The sequence below is a fragment of the Pseudorca crassidens genome, chromosome 8, assembly GCF_039906515.1.
Source record: "Pseudorca crassidens isolate mPseCra1 chromosome 8, mPseCra1.hap1, whole genome shotgun sequence".
NCBI classification, from domain to species: domain Eukaryota; kingdom Metazoa; phylum Chordata; class Mammalia; order Artiodactyla; family Delphinidae; genus Pseudorca; species Pseudorca crassidens.
In genome coordinates this window covers 20,207,627-20,225,944 of record NC_090303.1, presented here as the reverse complement: position 1 = coordinate 20,225,944, position 18,318 = coordinate 20,207,627, and the positions used below count along the sequence as shown (strand labels likewise).

The window sequence follows — 18,318 nt, the reverse complement described above, 5'->3', positions numbered from 1 at the left end:
TCCTAAGTTTACCCCTTTTTACAGAGAAATGAAATGCTGCTAGCTGGATTGGCATGAGATTCCTGACCTTGTCAAACTCCAGCCAATGTCTCCTTTCCCTGAGTTAGGGCAGAGAGCGAGGATACCACCCTCTGTCTGTCTGCTGAGCAGGAAGACATTGAGTCTGCTCAGGAATTACTTTACCGATGCAGTTATTTCTCGTCATATGTGTATGTATGGAGCGTCAAGTGAATACAAATATACTTCTAAATATGAATGATATAAAGTAAATAGTAAATAACCACTCAAACATCTAGACCAGGGCTCCCTGTTTTACAAATAAAGTAGCTTGGCACAAGGAGCCACACGGAAAAGTGCTGGCAAGATAATAATTGGTCTTTGCTCCGGGTGTTACCATGGCTAAAGCAGATTTGCTGGGAGAACGATGATAGGCGTACTGTTCATAGGCTGTGGAGAAAGACGATATTTTCTTCTATTAAGGTCCTGTGTCTGAAATGCAATATAGATTTTAGCGCTTGAAAATGTTGCCTGACTCAAGAGCTCTCCTGCAATTTTCAAAGTTTGTGACCTGCCAGCATGTTTGGTTTTGCGTTTATTGAAATGTTCATTAAAACAATGTGTCTATTGAAACTCAAAGAAGTTACTTAAAAGAAGTAAATCTTCACAAAAACTTTAATAGGACCAAATTGACTCATGTCTTTATTTTTACCTGAAGTAGAACTTATTCTATATGTAAGTAACCATATGTAAATTAATAAGGTAAATATATTCATAGTCATATATACACATATATACTCTTAAAAGGAATATGTACCTTTTAAGAGCATATAAAATGTTTGGCTAACAGATAGCCAAGTTAAAATATCAAGCCAAAAACCAACTTAAAATATCAAGCCAAAAAAAAAAGGTTGGATTTTTTTTGGGAAATGTGTATAAAACCAAATATACATATATTTATTTATAATTAATCTCATTAATTCCCATTTCACACATTTATAATTTATAATTACTCTTATGTTCTTGGCACTGCATATAAGGTGAAATTCTGATTAGGTAAAGTACTGATGTAAACAAAAGAAATATTTATATATATAAAAGCTAGCAGTTTCTAAGCATCATTTTAGTAGTAGCTCATGTACTCAATAAATGTCTAATTATAAACAACAAGCACTTTCAAGATTCTGTAAGTGTTCTTAGTAAAAATAAAAATATTCTAAAGTAATTTCGAGCCTTCCGTGGCAGCCCAGTGGTTAAGACTCTGTGCTTCCACTGCAGGGGGCACAGGTTCAATCCCTGGTCGGGAAATTAAGATCCCACATGCCGCGCTGCATGGCCAAAAAAAAAAGAAAAGAGTGAAATCTTAAACTCTAATATAAAGTAATTTCATGTGCATCCTTATTGTTGATAAGTAAAGGGTAATAGTGTATGTGGTGTTAAAAGCATAGATTCCAAAGCTAGACTACCTGAATTCAAATCCTGTTTCACCACTTGTGGGCTTTGCATGACCTTGAGCAAGCTATTTGAAGATTCTGTGCTTCAGCTTCCTTTTTTCCTATACATAAAAAAGAAAATAATGTTGGGGTTGGTGGAGAAACAATGAATGACAACCCTCTGTTCCCCCTCTGCAGTGGACTGGATGTTTATGTCTCCCCAAGATTCACAGGTTAAAACCCTAATCCCAGTATGATAGTATTAGCAGCTGGGGCCTTTGGGAGGTGATTAGGTTCTGAGGGCGGAGCCCCCGTGAATGGGATTCATGACCTTATAAGAAGAGGCCGCAGGGCTAGCTAGCTGTCTTTCCGCCATGTGAGGGAGGATACAACGAGAAGTCAGCCATCTGCAGTTCAGAAGAGGGTGCTCACCAAACCCACCATACTGGTGCTCTCATCTCAGACTTCTAGCCTCCAGAACTGTGGGACCCTCCCAAGCTCTGAACCAACTAAGAGAGAGAAGAGCTGGCAGATGGAGACCAAATATACCCTTTAGGATGAGAAGGCTTAGGTTGAAGAAATGACTCTGGGTCTCTCAGCCAAAAGGACTTCCTAATCTGTACCCCCAGAATCAAACATACTTGTCTTCCTACTTCTGGGCATCACTGGAAAGTCAAGCCCACCCTGTGTAAAATGTACAGCACAGAAGAGTGGAGTATATTCTTCATGTGGGCAAACTGCTCCTAAGGTAAGGAGAGGAAGGGGCTGGGCTGGTATGCAGAATACCTCTCCTCCAGGTATTCCTCAGGGGACTCACTCCGTCTCAGTGGGAAGGAAGAAAGAATGGGATGGGGAGTGAAGGGTATTTCAGGAAAAATCCCTGTTTCTAGAAACTAGAGAAGCCGGGAAGTAGTGCTCTCATGTTTGTCTTTATTTGAGAATTAAATGAGATGATGTATGTGCAGTGTGCCCCACTCATGGTGAGCGTTTAATAAATGTTAGCTATTTATTATGGTGTGTACTGTTATTAACTATGTCATATCAAGATTTCATGGCGTCTGACTGGATCCAAGATAGATATCAAAAGCCATCTACTAGCATTCTAGAGATCAGAACTGTATTGTATTTTTAAGTTCTACATTCTGATTTGTAATTATATTTGGCTAGTAACCCTCAAAATTTGGGCACGTTAGCAAGGTACATTGTACTTAGTTAAATGTTTTTCCTCATATTCCGGAAAAGCTTTTTCTCCACTACGTAGCTCTTAAGTACAGGTGTGGGTGGGCTCCTGATTCTCCCCTTTCTATTAAACCCGATGGTGTGGGTTTCACACCAGCTGATTGAGCACAAGGTACACGTGGATGCATGGCGCCCTTTACTCGGGCAATTAGGGCTGAGCGTCTGTGCAGAGAAGCTTCTCTCATCCCACACAACTTTCTAATTCTCCTCTTTTGAGAGCCCGTTGTTTATTTACATGTTCTCTTTCTCCTCTTTCTAAGGGATGTTGTATCTTTTGTGTTATGACCCCAAGTTAAATGCTCATAAAATTATACTGGGTTTAAAACCAAAACTGATCAGGAGACAATTGGTTTTCTCCACTGGACTCTAAACCACAGTACTTTGTCCTGGATTGTCTAGCAACTCAGTTCTCCAGAGGTAAACTGAGGTATAAATACAGTACCTTTTCCAGACGTATGAATACTAGGGTTCAGTTTTGTTGGCCGTGTGCTAATGAAGAAACTGTAGGAATGCTTCGTGTCTCTCCTTTACCAGGTGTTTAGAGTAAAAATCCTCCTGTGAAAGTTCCCCCTCCATAGCCTGGCAGCTCTGCTGGCATCAGTTTCTTCAATTACTATATGCCTGAATAATTGATAAAGTGAACTCAGGTTCATTGTTTTCACCACGTTCCCTCTGAGTGCTTCAGCAACGTGAGGCAGTTTATAATGCTTTTTGTGCAACAGTGCATAGACTTTTAAAAGAATGAATTTAGACGTTCCCTTCCTGTCCAAAAAATAAGCCGTTCTCAGGTTTGCAATGTTGAAAGTCCTGATTAGGATAGTTGGTTCAGCAATATCAGCAGGCCCAAGTGACCCAAATCATAGGACCCCCCCCCCCCCCCCCGCCATTGCTTTTTTCCTCTTGCTTCATTTCCCTTTGGAGAAAGACCCAATTAAAAACAGTTGTGGATTTTTCTGAGGCTGTTTCTTTCACAGAGGTTATATTCAGCTCTTTGGCAAAGAAAAATGCCAGGGCAATTAGTGGCTCTAGGGAACCACTAGCTGTTTGTGTACTATTTCAGAAGAACCCATTGTGGGCAGCCTCTACATAGAGGTTCCTTTTAGAATGTGAATGCTTCCTAGCCATTTGGAATATGCTTAAAATTGAAATCAACAGTGCTGCCCTCACAAAGGTGCCTTGATTGTATATTCTAGATTAGAAGATGTCATGGCAGCGTTCCGTAAGGACATAGGTTTCTTTTCATCATTATTCTCTGCTCACTTCCAGCTTGTGAGCTCTTGTTTCTCTTTAATATTCAAGAATGTTCTCTGATATACTTCTGGAAAACCTACTGCTGAAATGAAGGAATATATAACTGCGAGTAACTTAGTCATTTTCTAGGTGACATTCTAATAAGGAACCGTTTTTGGATAATAGCCCAGTTGGAACTAATTCTCCACTATCCCTCCCAGTCAGGAAATAGCATGTCCAAGTTAATCAGATGTTCTGGTGCCTTGTATACGCTAATGTTTAGTATAGTGGTGGTGCTGCATCTTACAGGATGATCAATTTGTAAAGAATTAGAAATAATTATAAAGCCAACAGGAATATTATTTCATCCTTTGTTGACTGAGGCATTAGCCTAGCATCTTGCAGGTACTTCTTAGTCAGGATTACAAACAGCTGTTAGTTTCTAGCGGCTCTACAAATCGTGCAGGTTAGTGAGGTTCTGGTTAATAGGATGCCAGAAAACAGAATTTATAATAGCACTCAAGCATTAATGCAGAATGTAATAACCATACCTTTCCTGAGAAACCAACAGAGCCTAAACTATCTTAATGGTTTAAATTAATCTTTAATACACTATAACTTTGGGGAGGGGGCTTTGCCTTTCAAAAATAAAACAGCCAAGTTGGGGAAGTTCGGATAGGGTGAGAAGAAAATGTATATTTGATAATACATTGTCAGAAAATAAAATTTGTTATGCAGTGGCCATCTAGAAGCACAGCTTTCAAAAAGATAGGATATATTTATTTAAAAATTGGATTTTAATCACAGACTTCACTTACAAAGTTTTGAAAGCTTTTAAATGCAATTGAGTTTCATTTTTTATTATCCTACTACAGAACCATTCAGATTTTCAAAACAGATGAATTTTTTTAAAAGATCAGATCTTTCACCTTAAGAGACAGCCAACAAGAAGGGGGTGGAGAATGCAGTACAAATTCCAGTGCCTTCTGGCCTGAAGGACACCTGGAGTCCACCTGTGAGTGGGGGACCTAAACCTTTTTCCCTGGGAGGCCAAAACCCGACCTTGTTATCAGCCCAGGTTTTACCTTAAGATTCCTCTGGGGCTTCCCTGGTGGCTCAGTGGTTGAGAGTCTGCCTGCCGATGCAGGGGACACGGGTTCGTGCCCCGGTCCAGGAAGATCCCACATGCCGCAGAGCAGCTGGGCCCATGAGCCATGGCCGCTGAGCCTGCGGGTCCGGAGCCTGTGCTCCGCAACGGGAGAGGCCACAACAGTGAAAGGCCCACGTACCGCAAAAGAAAAAAAAAAAAGATTCCTCTGAACAGCCAACTCCCTTAGACCATATTGAAAATAAAAATTGCACTTCAAAAATTCTATTTTTGTTACTTTCAGCAAAAATACCCATTGCGTAAAATGAAGCACAATGGGGTATATTATATCCTCTATCTTCCCAGATTCTTCACTTAAAATTTGATTAAGGAAATCATATACTTTGAAGATAGGGAATAATGAATTGCCATTCATAGTCTCCTGTGGTTTTAGCTTCAGAGTGTGAATTCTGCCTCTGCTTTTTTTATTCCAGTATGTAATTCAGAGTTTCCAGAAATGAAAATTTTTAAGATAGTCTACCCTCAGTGCATAAAGACTTTGAGAAAAGATGTCTTTGTTGATGTCAGCATTCCACAAACATCCTATTCCAGTGGAATTGTCCTATGATGTCCAATAACCTGTCTGAACTTGAGTCACTTGGTGATGTCTATTAAGTTTAGCTAAAACTATGTTACCATGCTCCAAAAGATTCCCATTCATTAAAAAAAAAATTGATTTTCCTTTTTAAGTAATATTGTCATAAATAAAAATTATGTTAAAAAGCATTTAGAATATTTTAGAAGATATTCCATGTAACATAGCTTCCTTAGAGGTGATTTTTCTGAAATACGGTTTAGATTTAAAAATCTGGGTCTTCCCAAATAAAATGAATTTTCACTCATGGAAACCACATGTTTTTTAAAATACAAAGATGATTACTACTAGAAATGCCTTGGAGAGCATGTTGGTACTGAATGCTAGAAACTACAGAAGGAATGGGAATTTGAAGTATTTTCAAATCATCAGCTCCACTTTTTCTAATCTCCCAAGTACTTGTAATCTGTCGTCAAGTTATAAAAAAATTGCCTCTGTTAAATGTTATCGAAGTATGAATCCATATTTAACTAGATTGGTGACCTTTGCTAGTTGTGATGTTGACTTCTGTAAACTATATTTTAGAGTATACTGTCTAGGTGCTATAATTTGTCTTTTTGTTTCATTCAGTTTCTGATTCAAAAGTATTTTATTGCCAACTATCTACAAGGCACTCTTTTAGGTGCTATAAATATGATGATTTAACTTAATATGACTTAACTTAGCTTAATATGATGATTCTTTCCTCAGAAAGCTTATAGTCTATAATTGAGATAATGCTTATAAATAAATAACTGTAACACATGTAAAACAACAATAAGAACTTTAAGATCAATGCAGTCAACAGCTATGTGAGTTCAGAGAAGGGCAATAATGTAGTTCAAGGAGAATTTGAGATGGCTCACTCTGTGGAGAATGTTGCTTTTGACTGAATGTTAAATGTTAAGAGTAGAGTATTGGGCTTCCCTGGTGGCGCAGTGGTTGAGAGTTCGCCTGCCGATGCAGGGGACACGGGTTCGTGCCCCGGTCCGGGAAGATCCCACATGCCGCGGAGCGGCTGGGCCCGTGAGCCATGGCCGCTGAGCCTGCGCGTCCGGAGCCTGTGCTCCGCAACGGGAGAGGCCACAACGGTGAGAGGCCCGCGTACCGCAAAAAAAAAAAAAAAAAAAAGAGAGTATTTAGGGACAGTAGTGGCAAATTCTCCAGGCAAAAGAGAAAACAGAGATCCAAAAACTTGGTGCATGGACAGGGGATCATGTGTATTTCAACCCACATGAAGTGGAAAGTATAAAGGGGAAGAGGACTGGAAACTAAGTAGGGGCTGGACCGTGGATCCTTGAATACCTAGCTGAGTGTCTGAGTGTTCTTCAGTACCAGTGGGAACCAGCAAGACATCTTGAGCGTGAGCAGTAATGTGTGATGTGAAATACAGTGAGGATGAACAGAAGGCAGAGGGAAGTTAGGGTTCCTTTTGAGAGATAATGAAGGCTTAAAGTAGGAGTGCCTATGTGGAGATATTGCACAGGTAGGTAAGAGAAGCATGGCAACATTTGTGATGTGGGGCAAAGAAAAGAGAGGACTTAAGTGTGACCCAAAGTTTTGAACTATCATCCTGTAAAATAACAAGGAATCCTAAATCAGAGTTCTCCCAGGCAGTCTTCCTTCCTGTCACCCCTCTTGGTATCTGTCTCCTCCAGACCTGTCTTGTAGAGCTGTGCTCCTGTTAAAAAGTAAGATAGTAGTTGTCTACTTCTGGCTTGTTCAGTGAGTTGCAGTGAGGTAAGAGTTGTGTGGGACTTGCTCCTGCCAGCTTCAGGGATTGTTTGCCTCCGACAGTCACAGAACTCTAACTGGGTTGTGCCATCCAAGTCTTCTTTAGTTACATGCCCTGGAAACAATGACCTGCTGGGATGCATAGCCCCTGCCTGCCTCACAGCATCAACACGATCTCTTTCTCCACCCCCATCACTCATCTCCTGGTAGCTTCTGAAATACACCGAGCCTCTTTCCCACATCGGGGCCTTTGCCCATGCTCTTGCCTGAGACATCTTTCCCATCTGTTTCACGTGTCTAGTGCTTTGCCTGTTTTTGGCCTAAGCTTAAATGTCATCCCCTCAAGAGGCCTTACCTGATCATTTTCTCTAAAGAAGGTCCCACCCGCTATTCTCTGAGCCCTTTGTTTCTTTCTTGCCTATTACTTATTACAACTTAGAATTATTTTATTTGCATGCTTACTCATTTTTTGCCTCCTTTCCTGACAGAACGTAAAGTCTATGATAACATAAACCATGTCTCTTTTCTTGACAGAACGTAAAGTCTATGATAACATAAACCATGTCTCTTTCCTTGATGGCACCAAGAACTGTGTCTGGTACTCCTTAGGAGACACTCGATAAGCAGTTGTTGAATTAATGTGTGAACTACCTGTTCAGAATGCTCTGTGCAACCTAACACTGTCATCATTTACCCTCAAATAATTGGATTAAATGTAAAGAGAGTAGCAACAAAAGCCTTCAAATTAACAGATTCTTATTGAAAAGTATTCGTATGATTCACATGGTGATATTTGGGAAATAGAACATAAGTATTCTCCTTAAATTCCTGAATTTCCATAAAAGCTCTGTGGTGCCACACTGCATTACCATGATTTTCGGCCTTTTAAAAAATGAAATAGAACGGAGAATAGACTAGAAAATATCAGAGTGCATTGCATGTGGTAAGTGTAGTTTCAAGAAACTTTTTAGTGTGTATGTTGGAGGTCACAATATGAAACTATTTTTTACTGTGACTCCAAGTCAATATATGCTCTGGTATTTTCCATGTTATCCTAATCCCCAACCTGGCTGCTGTTATAGCTCTTCAGAGCCATCATTGAATTGTCATTCTGCAGTGTTAGGATTGCCTGTGGCCTATTTGCAGTGGAAGCCTTCTCACAAATGCACTCAAATTCAATTTTTTTTTAGTATTTTCTTATTGATCAACATACCTTAACCTCTCTTATAATGCTCAGTCTCACTGAAAAGAGTGTTCCCAGAGCCCCTTTCACTGCAGAGTGCTGGGCTGCTATTAAGTTAACCAGGAAAAAATCACTCAGGGTTGGACAGCAGTAAGATTTGCTGGTTTTGACATCAAGAATTTGGACAATGATTTGACACATAGTAGCTATATTTGCTAAAATGGAATTTATGTAACTCCTTTTCTCTTTTTTTCCTCTCTCTCTAAGCTGCCTGCCTTGTGCTTGGCTGTATGATTTTCCCTGATGGCTGGGATTCAGATGAAGTAAAACGGATGTGTGGAGAAAAGACAGACAAGTACACTCTTGGGGCTTGTTCAGTCCGCTGGGCTTACATCCTGGCTATCATTGGGATTTTGGATGCCCTCATCCTCTCGTTTCTGGCATTCGTGCTTGGTAACCGACAAGACAGCTTGATGGCAGAGGAACTGAAGGCAGAAAACAAAGGTAAGATTGCTTTGGGGAACTCTTACCTGGACACCTCAAACACAAAAAATGACACTCTGCATTCTTTCCCGTCTGGTAGCAGTGCATCCCCTCTGGGTCTAATTTGCTGCATTTAAAAAAATTGAAGTATAGTTGATTTACAGTGTTGTGTTAATTTCTGCTGTACAGCAAAGTGATTCAGTTATACATATATCTGCATTCTTTTTCATATTCTTTTCCGTTATGATTTATTGCGGGATGTTGAATATAGTTCCCTGTGCTATACAGTAGGACCTTGTTTGCCAAGGGGGAGGAGGGTTGGGGGAAGATGGATTGGGAGTTTGGGACTAGCAGATACTGCATCTTTTAATGGTGTCTAGTTCACAGACTTTTCCCAGACTCAAGACATTTACACAATTAAAATAGTGTATTTTTATGTTTACCTTTCTGAGGCTTTCTGAGTCCATGGCTATGAAACAACAACTTTTTTGGGGGGGTGGGTGTGGGGAGGCGCTACTTGGCCAAACAGCAAGTGCTTTCTCGCCACGTATTCAGCTATTTTCCAGGTTGAAATAAATGCCTGGGGAGTCTTTGAGAATCATCTATAAGCGTCTTTGTTAAACTGCTCACCATCAATATACTTGAATTCAGACTCAACCTCTCAGAAAGAGGTAGAGGTACTGGCCACAAATAGTTACAGTTAGATATTTCAGTGTTTACCTAATTAGCTGAATTTTAAAATGTGTTATCTGGGTAATCAAAAGTCTTCAAATTTCTCTTCAAAAAGAAAATGCCTTCTGTAACATACACACAAACTAGGATAGAAAATAGGACATTGACTAGTGAATGATACATGTATATTCTAGTGTGCCAGTAAGAGCTAGCAAGTCGTTATTCAAGATAAATCTTTTAATTTTCTTTCCACATTTCTAAAACAATTTCTTGGGATAGAATTTTACTGTCTCTGTTTTGTTAAAGCCTTAGGTTCATTAAATTGTTTTGTCTTTATGTTATCTTTAATACTTTGGACTTGTATCAGCACCTTCAACTAAGTGGCTCCTTCTTCTAGCTTTTATTCCTAATTAAGAACTAAATCCATCTTTGAATTATGAAATTTAGTTTATTTCAAGTAGTGTTTACTTGAAAAACTCTTCACTGCCTCAACATGCCTCAAATATAAGCATACATTAGTATCTACGTGAATGTCACATGTAACGATAGTGTAGCAAGCTTTATACTTAGAACATCACAATTTATGCTCATAAGCCATGAACTATAAAGAGATGAATAGAGAAGTCCGGGAGAGGAGCAGTCACCCGTGAGCCCTTTATTCCTCTGATTTATAGACAGAATACATATTAGTTTACTTGGGTCTATCAAAAATATTCTAAACACAAAAATAATCCTTTCATAGGGGAATAGTGCTGAACTTCCTAAAAACATGACTACCTCCCTCTGAGTTGCCTTTTCTAGATGCTGATTACACTTATAAAGCATGTTGCAGGTTTAAAGTGCTTTCACATGCACTCATTAATTTGGTGCCCTTGGCTATTGTCTTTGTGTCTTGTTGGATGTACACAGACGGGTCTCTGTCCTGTTAACTTCACTTCAAATTTAATAGTAGAGATGTCTCAATATTAGAATAAATTACCTTTCCCTAGAGAATGAATTAAAGTAAACTACTTTGTTCTGCAAATGCTTGATTCTCACCACCACCCAGAATTCTATTTATTCACTGTACAATTCAAAGTTATATTGAGAACCTTTAACTTTCCAGATATCCTTTGACCACATAAAAGAAGAAGAAAATTCAGAAGAAAAAAATAACAAAGCCAGGAATGTTTTCACTTGGCCACTGAGAATTCTAACTCACAATCACACATACAACTGAGAATTCTCCTGAATTCATACTTCAGGACGGAACAGGCAGGATTATAGAATAATAATCAACAGTTTCCAAGATGGGTCTTTTCTACCAGCTGATTCAGTTAAATGTGGATGTCTGATCCCTTCTGTCTAGGTCTTTATTAAAGAAAGCATCATTTTCTACTCAATGATATATTGGAAACACCTTGTAAAAGCATTAATGAGAAAGAAGATTAAAATAGGCCAATATAAGGTTTAGGGACTATCTGTGAATAATTTTTCTGTGTTCATCATCTTCTCCATTTGAACGTATCATATTTGGATGTATTCTAGAGTTTCTTCCATCTGGTTCTGAAGGACTAAAATCAGTAGCAGTTCATCTGTATCAAATCAGATAGATCTAATAAAGCAGCAGAGAACACCAGGCCATATTGATGAAACATTTCAATTCTACCACATTTTTATTTCACAATTGAAATTGCTTTTCCTGGAACTCTGAGAATGTATCAACAGTTCTATTACCCAGGCACTTCTGATCCGTAAACAATAGGGTGTTGTAAAAATCAGAGCAAGGTTTTCTAAGCCTTGTATAAAATGTAATCAAACCTGCATGTTTCTGAGAAACGGTAGGAGATTTACAGTTATTATTACAGTTATTTAGCCGTTATTGTTTGTTATTATTTAAACACTTGTTCATTGTTAAAACTTGCAAAAACTTAGGTTGTTTGAGGGAAAACCAATCAGTGGTTTGTTTGTATGTTTGTGTATGAACATAGTTTCACTAACCAGTAGTTTAATGGCTTTGAAGTGCATGCAGTAACCAAAACTAAATACATCATTGTTACCTTCTCTCAGATTTCACTTCCCTGAGGATCTGTAAGAATAAGTTGTAATTGTGAAATTGGTTTTATATAGGTACTTTGCATGGCTACGTTAATATAAATTTTCCCTTATTGAAGCATTGTTTTTCACTATCAATTTTTTTTTTTTTACTGATAAAACTAACGTGATGTCCTGTGATAGCTAAGGCCTCCTTTGGGTTCCAGGGCAATGCAATGAAACAAGAGGCAAATCTAGCTCATGGAATTTTGGAAGATGTTATAAACTACGTGATGCCTTCTGGTATCATGGAAGCAGATAATACCATAACTCAAGCTTTGACTCAGAAGAGGAAATAGGTTATGATATAGGTTATATCACCACCCACACTGTAGTATCTTTTACAGTCTTCCAGTTTTATGGCCTGTCAATCATCCTAACAACCTACATCTTATAACAAGTAGCAGGACCATTATAGAAAGAATAAACCTGCAAATGTGGCATATGCCCCCAGTTCGAAGAAGTTTGTCCTGAAAGGTCTCATTATCGCTTCTTCTTAATGTGGCTTTTGTAATCTAATAATACAATTGCGCTGTATATCTAGAAAAGCCACCAAATGAGTTCAATACAATAAGATATTGCTTAGATCCATAAGTCTTTCCCAGCAGCCACCCCAATGGTCAAAACAAGAATCACTGTTACAGCCTATATCAGAGGAGGGAAGGGAATGCAGCTCTAATTGTTGCCTTTACTCCACTTACAGAGTCTTAGGGTGAAAGGTGCTCCATAGGATGCTCCAGAGCCATAAATTAACTGTCACAAAGGTGCTATTCAAAGGGAAAACGGGGAGATCCACAGATGAACATCTCCACCTCTGTCTCTTAAGATAAATGTCCAGTGAACTCACCTCGATCCCCTTTTCATGTTCCCATACCACACCTCCCACAGCATTTCATAAGGTCCTCCTTTTCCAAGAGTGTAAATATAATTTGAAAGAGGTCTAAGCTGAAATTTATCATAAATTGTGAAATGGCAAAATCTGAATAAAGAGTTTTAACATTGTTTCACCAAACTGAAAGCAACAACTTTGATGATGCAAGTGTTGTCTTAGGGCAGACTTCTGTAAGAGAGAAAGTTAATCATCTATGGCGCTCTAACAAACAAAAAAACAAATAAAAAACAGCCCCACTGAAAAACAAAGAGGAGTGAAAACTCTAAATATCCAACTGACTTTATACAGGAGTCGGCATATGCGAGAAAACTCAACTGCATCCCCTGCATGTTGAGGGGAGCCAGCCCTGCAGGCTGTGTGCTGTCCCTGGATCTGGGGCTAGTAGCAGACAGGCAGGTGTTCATTCTTGTTTTGGGCGTTGGGCAGCATGATTTCTAAATGAGCCAACAACCGTCGGCATTTAACCTTGATATGCTGCTTAAGTGCATATTTTAACACACTGAACTGTGAAGTCAATTTCATTATGTAAAATTAAAGTTTCATCCAGATAAAAAGGATTTGAAATGAAAGCTTCATTTTCAGTTTCTTTCATTAATTGTGAAAGGATAAATAATTACATTTTCAAGAGCTCCTATGCCACAAATATCTCTTTCCTTGTCAGACACCATTCATAAAGAGGTCTATTTCTGCGTTTATGTGTATGGTCTTTGGAATTGCTTATCAGATAATTGGGGCCTCTCCTGAGCAGATTTAAAGTCACTTTGTCTTCTAGCACTTTAACTTCAAATGAGAAAACATGATTATCCATCAAGAGGTGACTCCAGCTGCCTCTTATTTATTAAGTGGTTTAAGCTCTTTAATGCTGTAATAGGGGGAGTTAGAATAAATTCATTTTACTTAAATAACTAATTGAGAAATGCTTCAAGATTTTGAGTTAAGGTACCATGCCGTGCCACGGCCTCATTGAGGGCGGTAGTGTGGTCTGTGGAAAGAGTGTGCATTGCCCAGAGCTGGTGTGATGTGACCCGAGGAGCCTTGCATTCATATCTTAATAGTCCCGAAATTCAGCTTCCTCCTCTGTAAAATGCAGACTTACCTAAATGGCATCTGAGGTTTCTTCCAGCTGTAAAATATTCCAATTCAAGGGACACCTTCAGAGGCGTCCTTTAAGGATGCTCTGAGAGTCGTAATAGCTTCTACCCTCAGAGCAATGAATACACTAAAGGCTCTTTTAGGGACTTGTTAGCACTGCAGGGGTGACTAGGAGAAGGGAAAGATAAAGGTCAAGGGGAGGGAGGTCCAGGATGCCTAGGTGTTTCTCCCTCAGCCGTGTACCTCCCCACTGAACCTGCTGTCACAGCCCCACTCGTGCACACCACCAAGAGGAGAATGAGTCAGATTTAGAAACTCTGTCCCATGCAGAGGAGGCTCCTCGCTCCACTAGATTCCCATACTGTGTGATGTGCATGTGGACACCTGGACAGTGAACAAGGCCCCAGATCACAGACACAAACTTTTTTTCTGGTCTCAACTCTGGCCCTGATTAGTCATGTGACTTTGAACAAGTCTCTTAACATCTCAGAGCCTCAGCTTCACTTTCTTTAAAATGGGAATGATAATACCCAGCTCTGTCTCCTCTGTAGGGTTGGGAGAATCCGCCAAAAGCATAGATGTAGAAGCAATTTATAATCAGTGATATTGATATAGGCTTTACTTATTGCTAATCATTTCCCCCATATGACATTTTAATTGATCTTTGGAATAATCCTGTGAAGTAGTTACCATCATCCTAGTTTTACACGTCAAAAACCGAGGCCCATAAAAGTTAAGTATTTTGTGTAAATTTTCACAGCTAGGAAGGAATGGATCCAGGACTCAAACACAAATCATTTTACTTGAAATTTCGAGTTCTTTTTGTTGTGTAATAACACAACCTGACGTAATCAATTCTTTATGGATGCTGATTCTATTGCTTTCCACTTGAGTAGTCAGCCCTGTGCAAGTAAGAGTATAGTCTTATTTTCGTTTGGTAGCTTTTAGATAATATTATTCAATCAAAAGTTTAATACACTTGAGAATGGGGGAAAGCCTTGATTTAAAACTCATCCTCTTACTTGACTCTGTAACTTTATAAAAACCTGGTGAGGTAAGATCAGGAAGCGTAGGAAAGAAAGTACCTTCAAGTGCTTTGAATTAAAGCTTTAATAAGGCCATAGTGAATTGTCTGTTTCCCACTGGGATTTGAACAAAGCCCCCTTGGTCATCAAAGCATCTCAGAGTGTACCTCTAAAAAATGGCATACATCTTGACACTTTTTCAGAAGGGCTCACGTCAGTCTCAGTTGGAGCAGACCTTAGTGCTCATAGAGTTGTTTTATATACTTGGAGCTTCTAATTCCTCTCCTCTCACTCTTTTATGAGCTCACTCCATTCAAGTTCTCACCCCCAGCACTTCACAGACACTGTCTTATGAAGGTCACCCCCAGTCTCCTAACTGTTAAATTTCATAGTCGATTATCAATCCTTGTATTGACTTATCAGCAACCTTTCACCACTGACTGCTGGCACCATCTGAAGGTCTGTCTTTAGCTGGCTTCCAGTAGCTGACCTTGCCTAGATTTCCTCTTGCCTCTGTGGGGCTCTGGGCTCAAGTCTCCTTTGCTGATTCCTCACTATCTATCTCTCCACTGTATCTGTGTTCATATCCCAGGTTATCTCATCTCTGCCATGACTTTATTTATTTATTTTTAACATCTTTATTGGAGTATAATTGCTTTACAATGGTGTGCTAGTTTCCGCTTTACAACAGAGTGAATCAGTCACACATACACATATGTTCCCATATCTCCTCCCTATCCCACCCCTCTAGGCGGTCACAAAGCACCGAGCTGATCTCCCTGTGCTATGCGGCTGCTTCCCACTAGCTATCTATTTTACGTTTGGTAGTGTATATATGTCATGCCACTCTCTTACTTTTTCACAGCTTACCCTTCCCCTTCCCCACATCCTCAAGTCCACTCTCTAGTAGGTCTGTGTCCTTATTCCCGTGACTTTAAATGACTGCTGTACCCTAATGACTCGCAAATTTAATCCACCTCCCACCTCTCCAATGAACTCTGGTCTCATATACCCAACTGCCTACTTGACACCCTTTTTTAATATGTAAATTAGCTTCTCAAACTTAAGAAACTTTCCCAAACTGAGCTCCTTATCTTTCCCACAAAGCCTCCTTCCCCCACGGTCTTCCCCATCTCAGTTCGTGACGTCTGTTATTTCTGGTATTCTTATCTACATATTTACACTTCTAGGCCACAAATATACCTCTGAAAATTTTTTCTCCCCCATAAATATTCTCCAGTAGTTTAGTTGCTTCCTGTTTATCTAGTTAGTTTCCTAACAATGAACCCCTCTAGCTTTCCTCTTATTCATGCTGGAGTCTCTGGTGTTTTTCCACATGCTCTACCTGGAGAAGCACAGGTACCAAATGAAACATTAGTGTTCTTGACTTTCATCCTAGTTAAATCTCCTTGGGGCTTAGTGTCCCTACTCAGACTTGTTTTTTTAGTGTACATGAAACTTTTTTGGCAAGTGATGTTTACATTCTTGCTGCATGTTCACTGATTCCATTGTGAGGTTGAAGAACACACTGAAAATGTAACCTGTCACTTCACTTGCCCGTGGCAAAGGAGAAACAGCTGTTTTTTTTTGGGGGGGGGTTCCTGATTTTTTTATTGAAATATAGTTGCTGTACAATATTATATAAAGATATACAATACAGTGATTCACAAGTTTTAAAGGTTATATTCCATTTATAGTTATTATAAAATATTGGCTATATTCTCCGTGTTGTACAGTATATCCTTGTAGCCTATTTTATACTTAACAGTTTGTACCTTCCAGTCCCCCAGTCTTACATTTCCCCTCCCCCCTCCCTCTCTCTGATGGTAACCACTAGTTCTCTACATATGTGTCTGCTTTTTTGTTATTTTCACTAGTTTGTTGTATTTTTAGATTTTGCATATAAGTGATATCATACAGTATTTGTCTTTCTCTGTCTGACATTTCTCTGACTTATTATTATTAGCATAATGCCCTTCAAGTCCATCCATGTTGCTGCAAATGGCAAAATTTCGTTCTTTTTTATCGTTGAATAGTATTCCGTTGTGTGTGTGTGTGTGTGTGTGTGTGTGAGTGTGTGTGTGTATCACATCTTCTGTTTTTAACGTCTAGTAGGGGAGGTAAGGACACAGTGCCAAGCGGATACTGCTGAGATAAATAAATGTTGAGATTACTTGCAGAAATAGGTGTTCTATTAGTGCTTTACAAAATATGACCACCCCCCAAAAAAACCCCGCAAATTACATTTTTTACTCTAAGTTTCTTGAGAGCAAGGACTATGTCTTATTTATCTGTTATATCCAGTATTATAGTTCTCAGCACATAGTAAATGCTTAATAAATTTAAGCACTTGTTATTGTTACTTTTATTGAATCAATTCCATGAAAGAATTGTGTAAGTAAATGTCCCAGTTAACATGTTCCCTGCACACGAAGCAGTTTGTCTCTTACTTCATGGATTGCAAAGGAAATAAATTTGCCTGCATGTTACACATAGATACATATTTTTAAAGAATCAGAGAACGGCATGTTGGAACAATATACTGTAACTCTGCCACTCAGCAAATCAGTGTACCTCTTTAGGCCTTATTTCAACAGGCACAAAAATGTACTCTGTGCTTGCTGTGTGCCAAGCAATGGGCAAAACCACAGCAGTCAGCTCATCAAACATTTCCTCCACACCTCGTGTGTGCCAAGCCTCGTGGTAAACACTGAGAGTTCCAGAATGAGTGGGGCAAGGTTTGCCCTCAGTCTCTTTGGGGAGAACATGTAGTGTTATAGGCACTAGGTTATATTTCTGAGTTCCAATCCCGTCCTCGTAGACATGGCTTCACCAGGTCACTTTGTTGGTACCACCTCTGTGAGTGCATGCCGTCGCCGACAGCTGCCTCACTCCAGCACCAGTGAAAGATGATGCTATAATAAGCAGAGACTGCTTCCCAAGGACAATTTGACACGCAAGGTTTCATCTGCTGACAGGCTTTAAAAAAATCAGCTTGTAGAAAAACATCAGTGAGTCTGTTAGTATTAAATAAACAAAGGAGAACACAACTGTGAAGAAATGAAAAAAATGCAATAGATATGTTGTGGACAGGGACAAGTCAGAATAGAGAGGTGGGGAGTTCTCACTTATTGCTAAAGCATTCGTTTTAGAGCAGCCTATTGAAAATCTAAACTCCAGAAACCGTTTTGGGGAAAAGTCCATTGTACCGCCAATGTTATCACCCTTGAACAATGTCTTTCCAGTCAGCCAGCCAGCTGATCCTCAGCAAGTGCTGTATTTATGCATTTCATTGACTTTTGCTTCCTGCTTTGCTGCACACGTAATCTCAGCCTCAGATTTGGTGGGGAAAAATCGGTTTGGCCTGAGTAGATATCATCTCCCTAACTTAACTTCACCACGTCACCTTTGATGATGTGTCTGGAATAACCAGGAGACGAAATGTGAATTCTGACAACTGCCACGCGATGCTGTCTGCAAGTCAGTGCGCTGTCAAGCCCACAAGAGCGAGAGTGACGATGTTGTCAAGAGATCTGAAGGGCAG

General features: G+C 39.5%; 1 protein-coding gene across 3 annotated transcripts in view; it reads left to right on the top strand.

Moving 5' to 3' along the window:
* The window catches only part of LHFPL3 (LHFPL tetraspan subfamily member 3), a 528,260-nt gene that overhangs the window by 353,185 nt on the left and 156,757 nt on the right, over positions 1–18,318 (top strand). For all 3 annotated transcript variants that reach the window (XM_067746026.1, XM_067746028.1, XM_067746027.1), the window contains exon 2: positions 8,805–9,041. In XM_067746026.1, the coding sequence (XP_067602127.1) occupies positions 8,805–9,041 (237 nt within the window). The remainder of the gene's footprint in view (positions 1–8,804; positions 9,042–18,318) is intronic.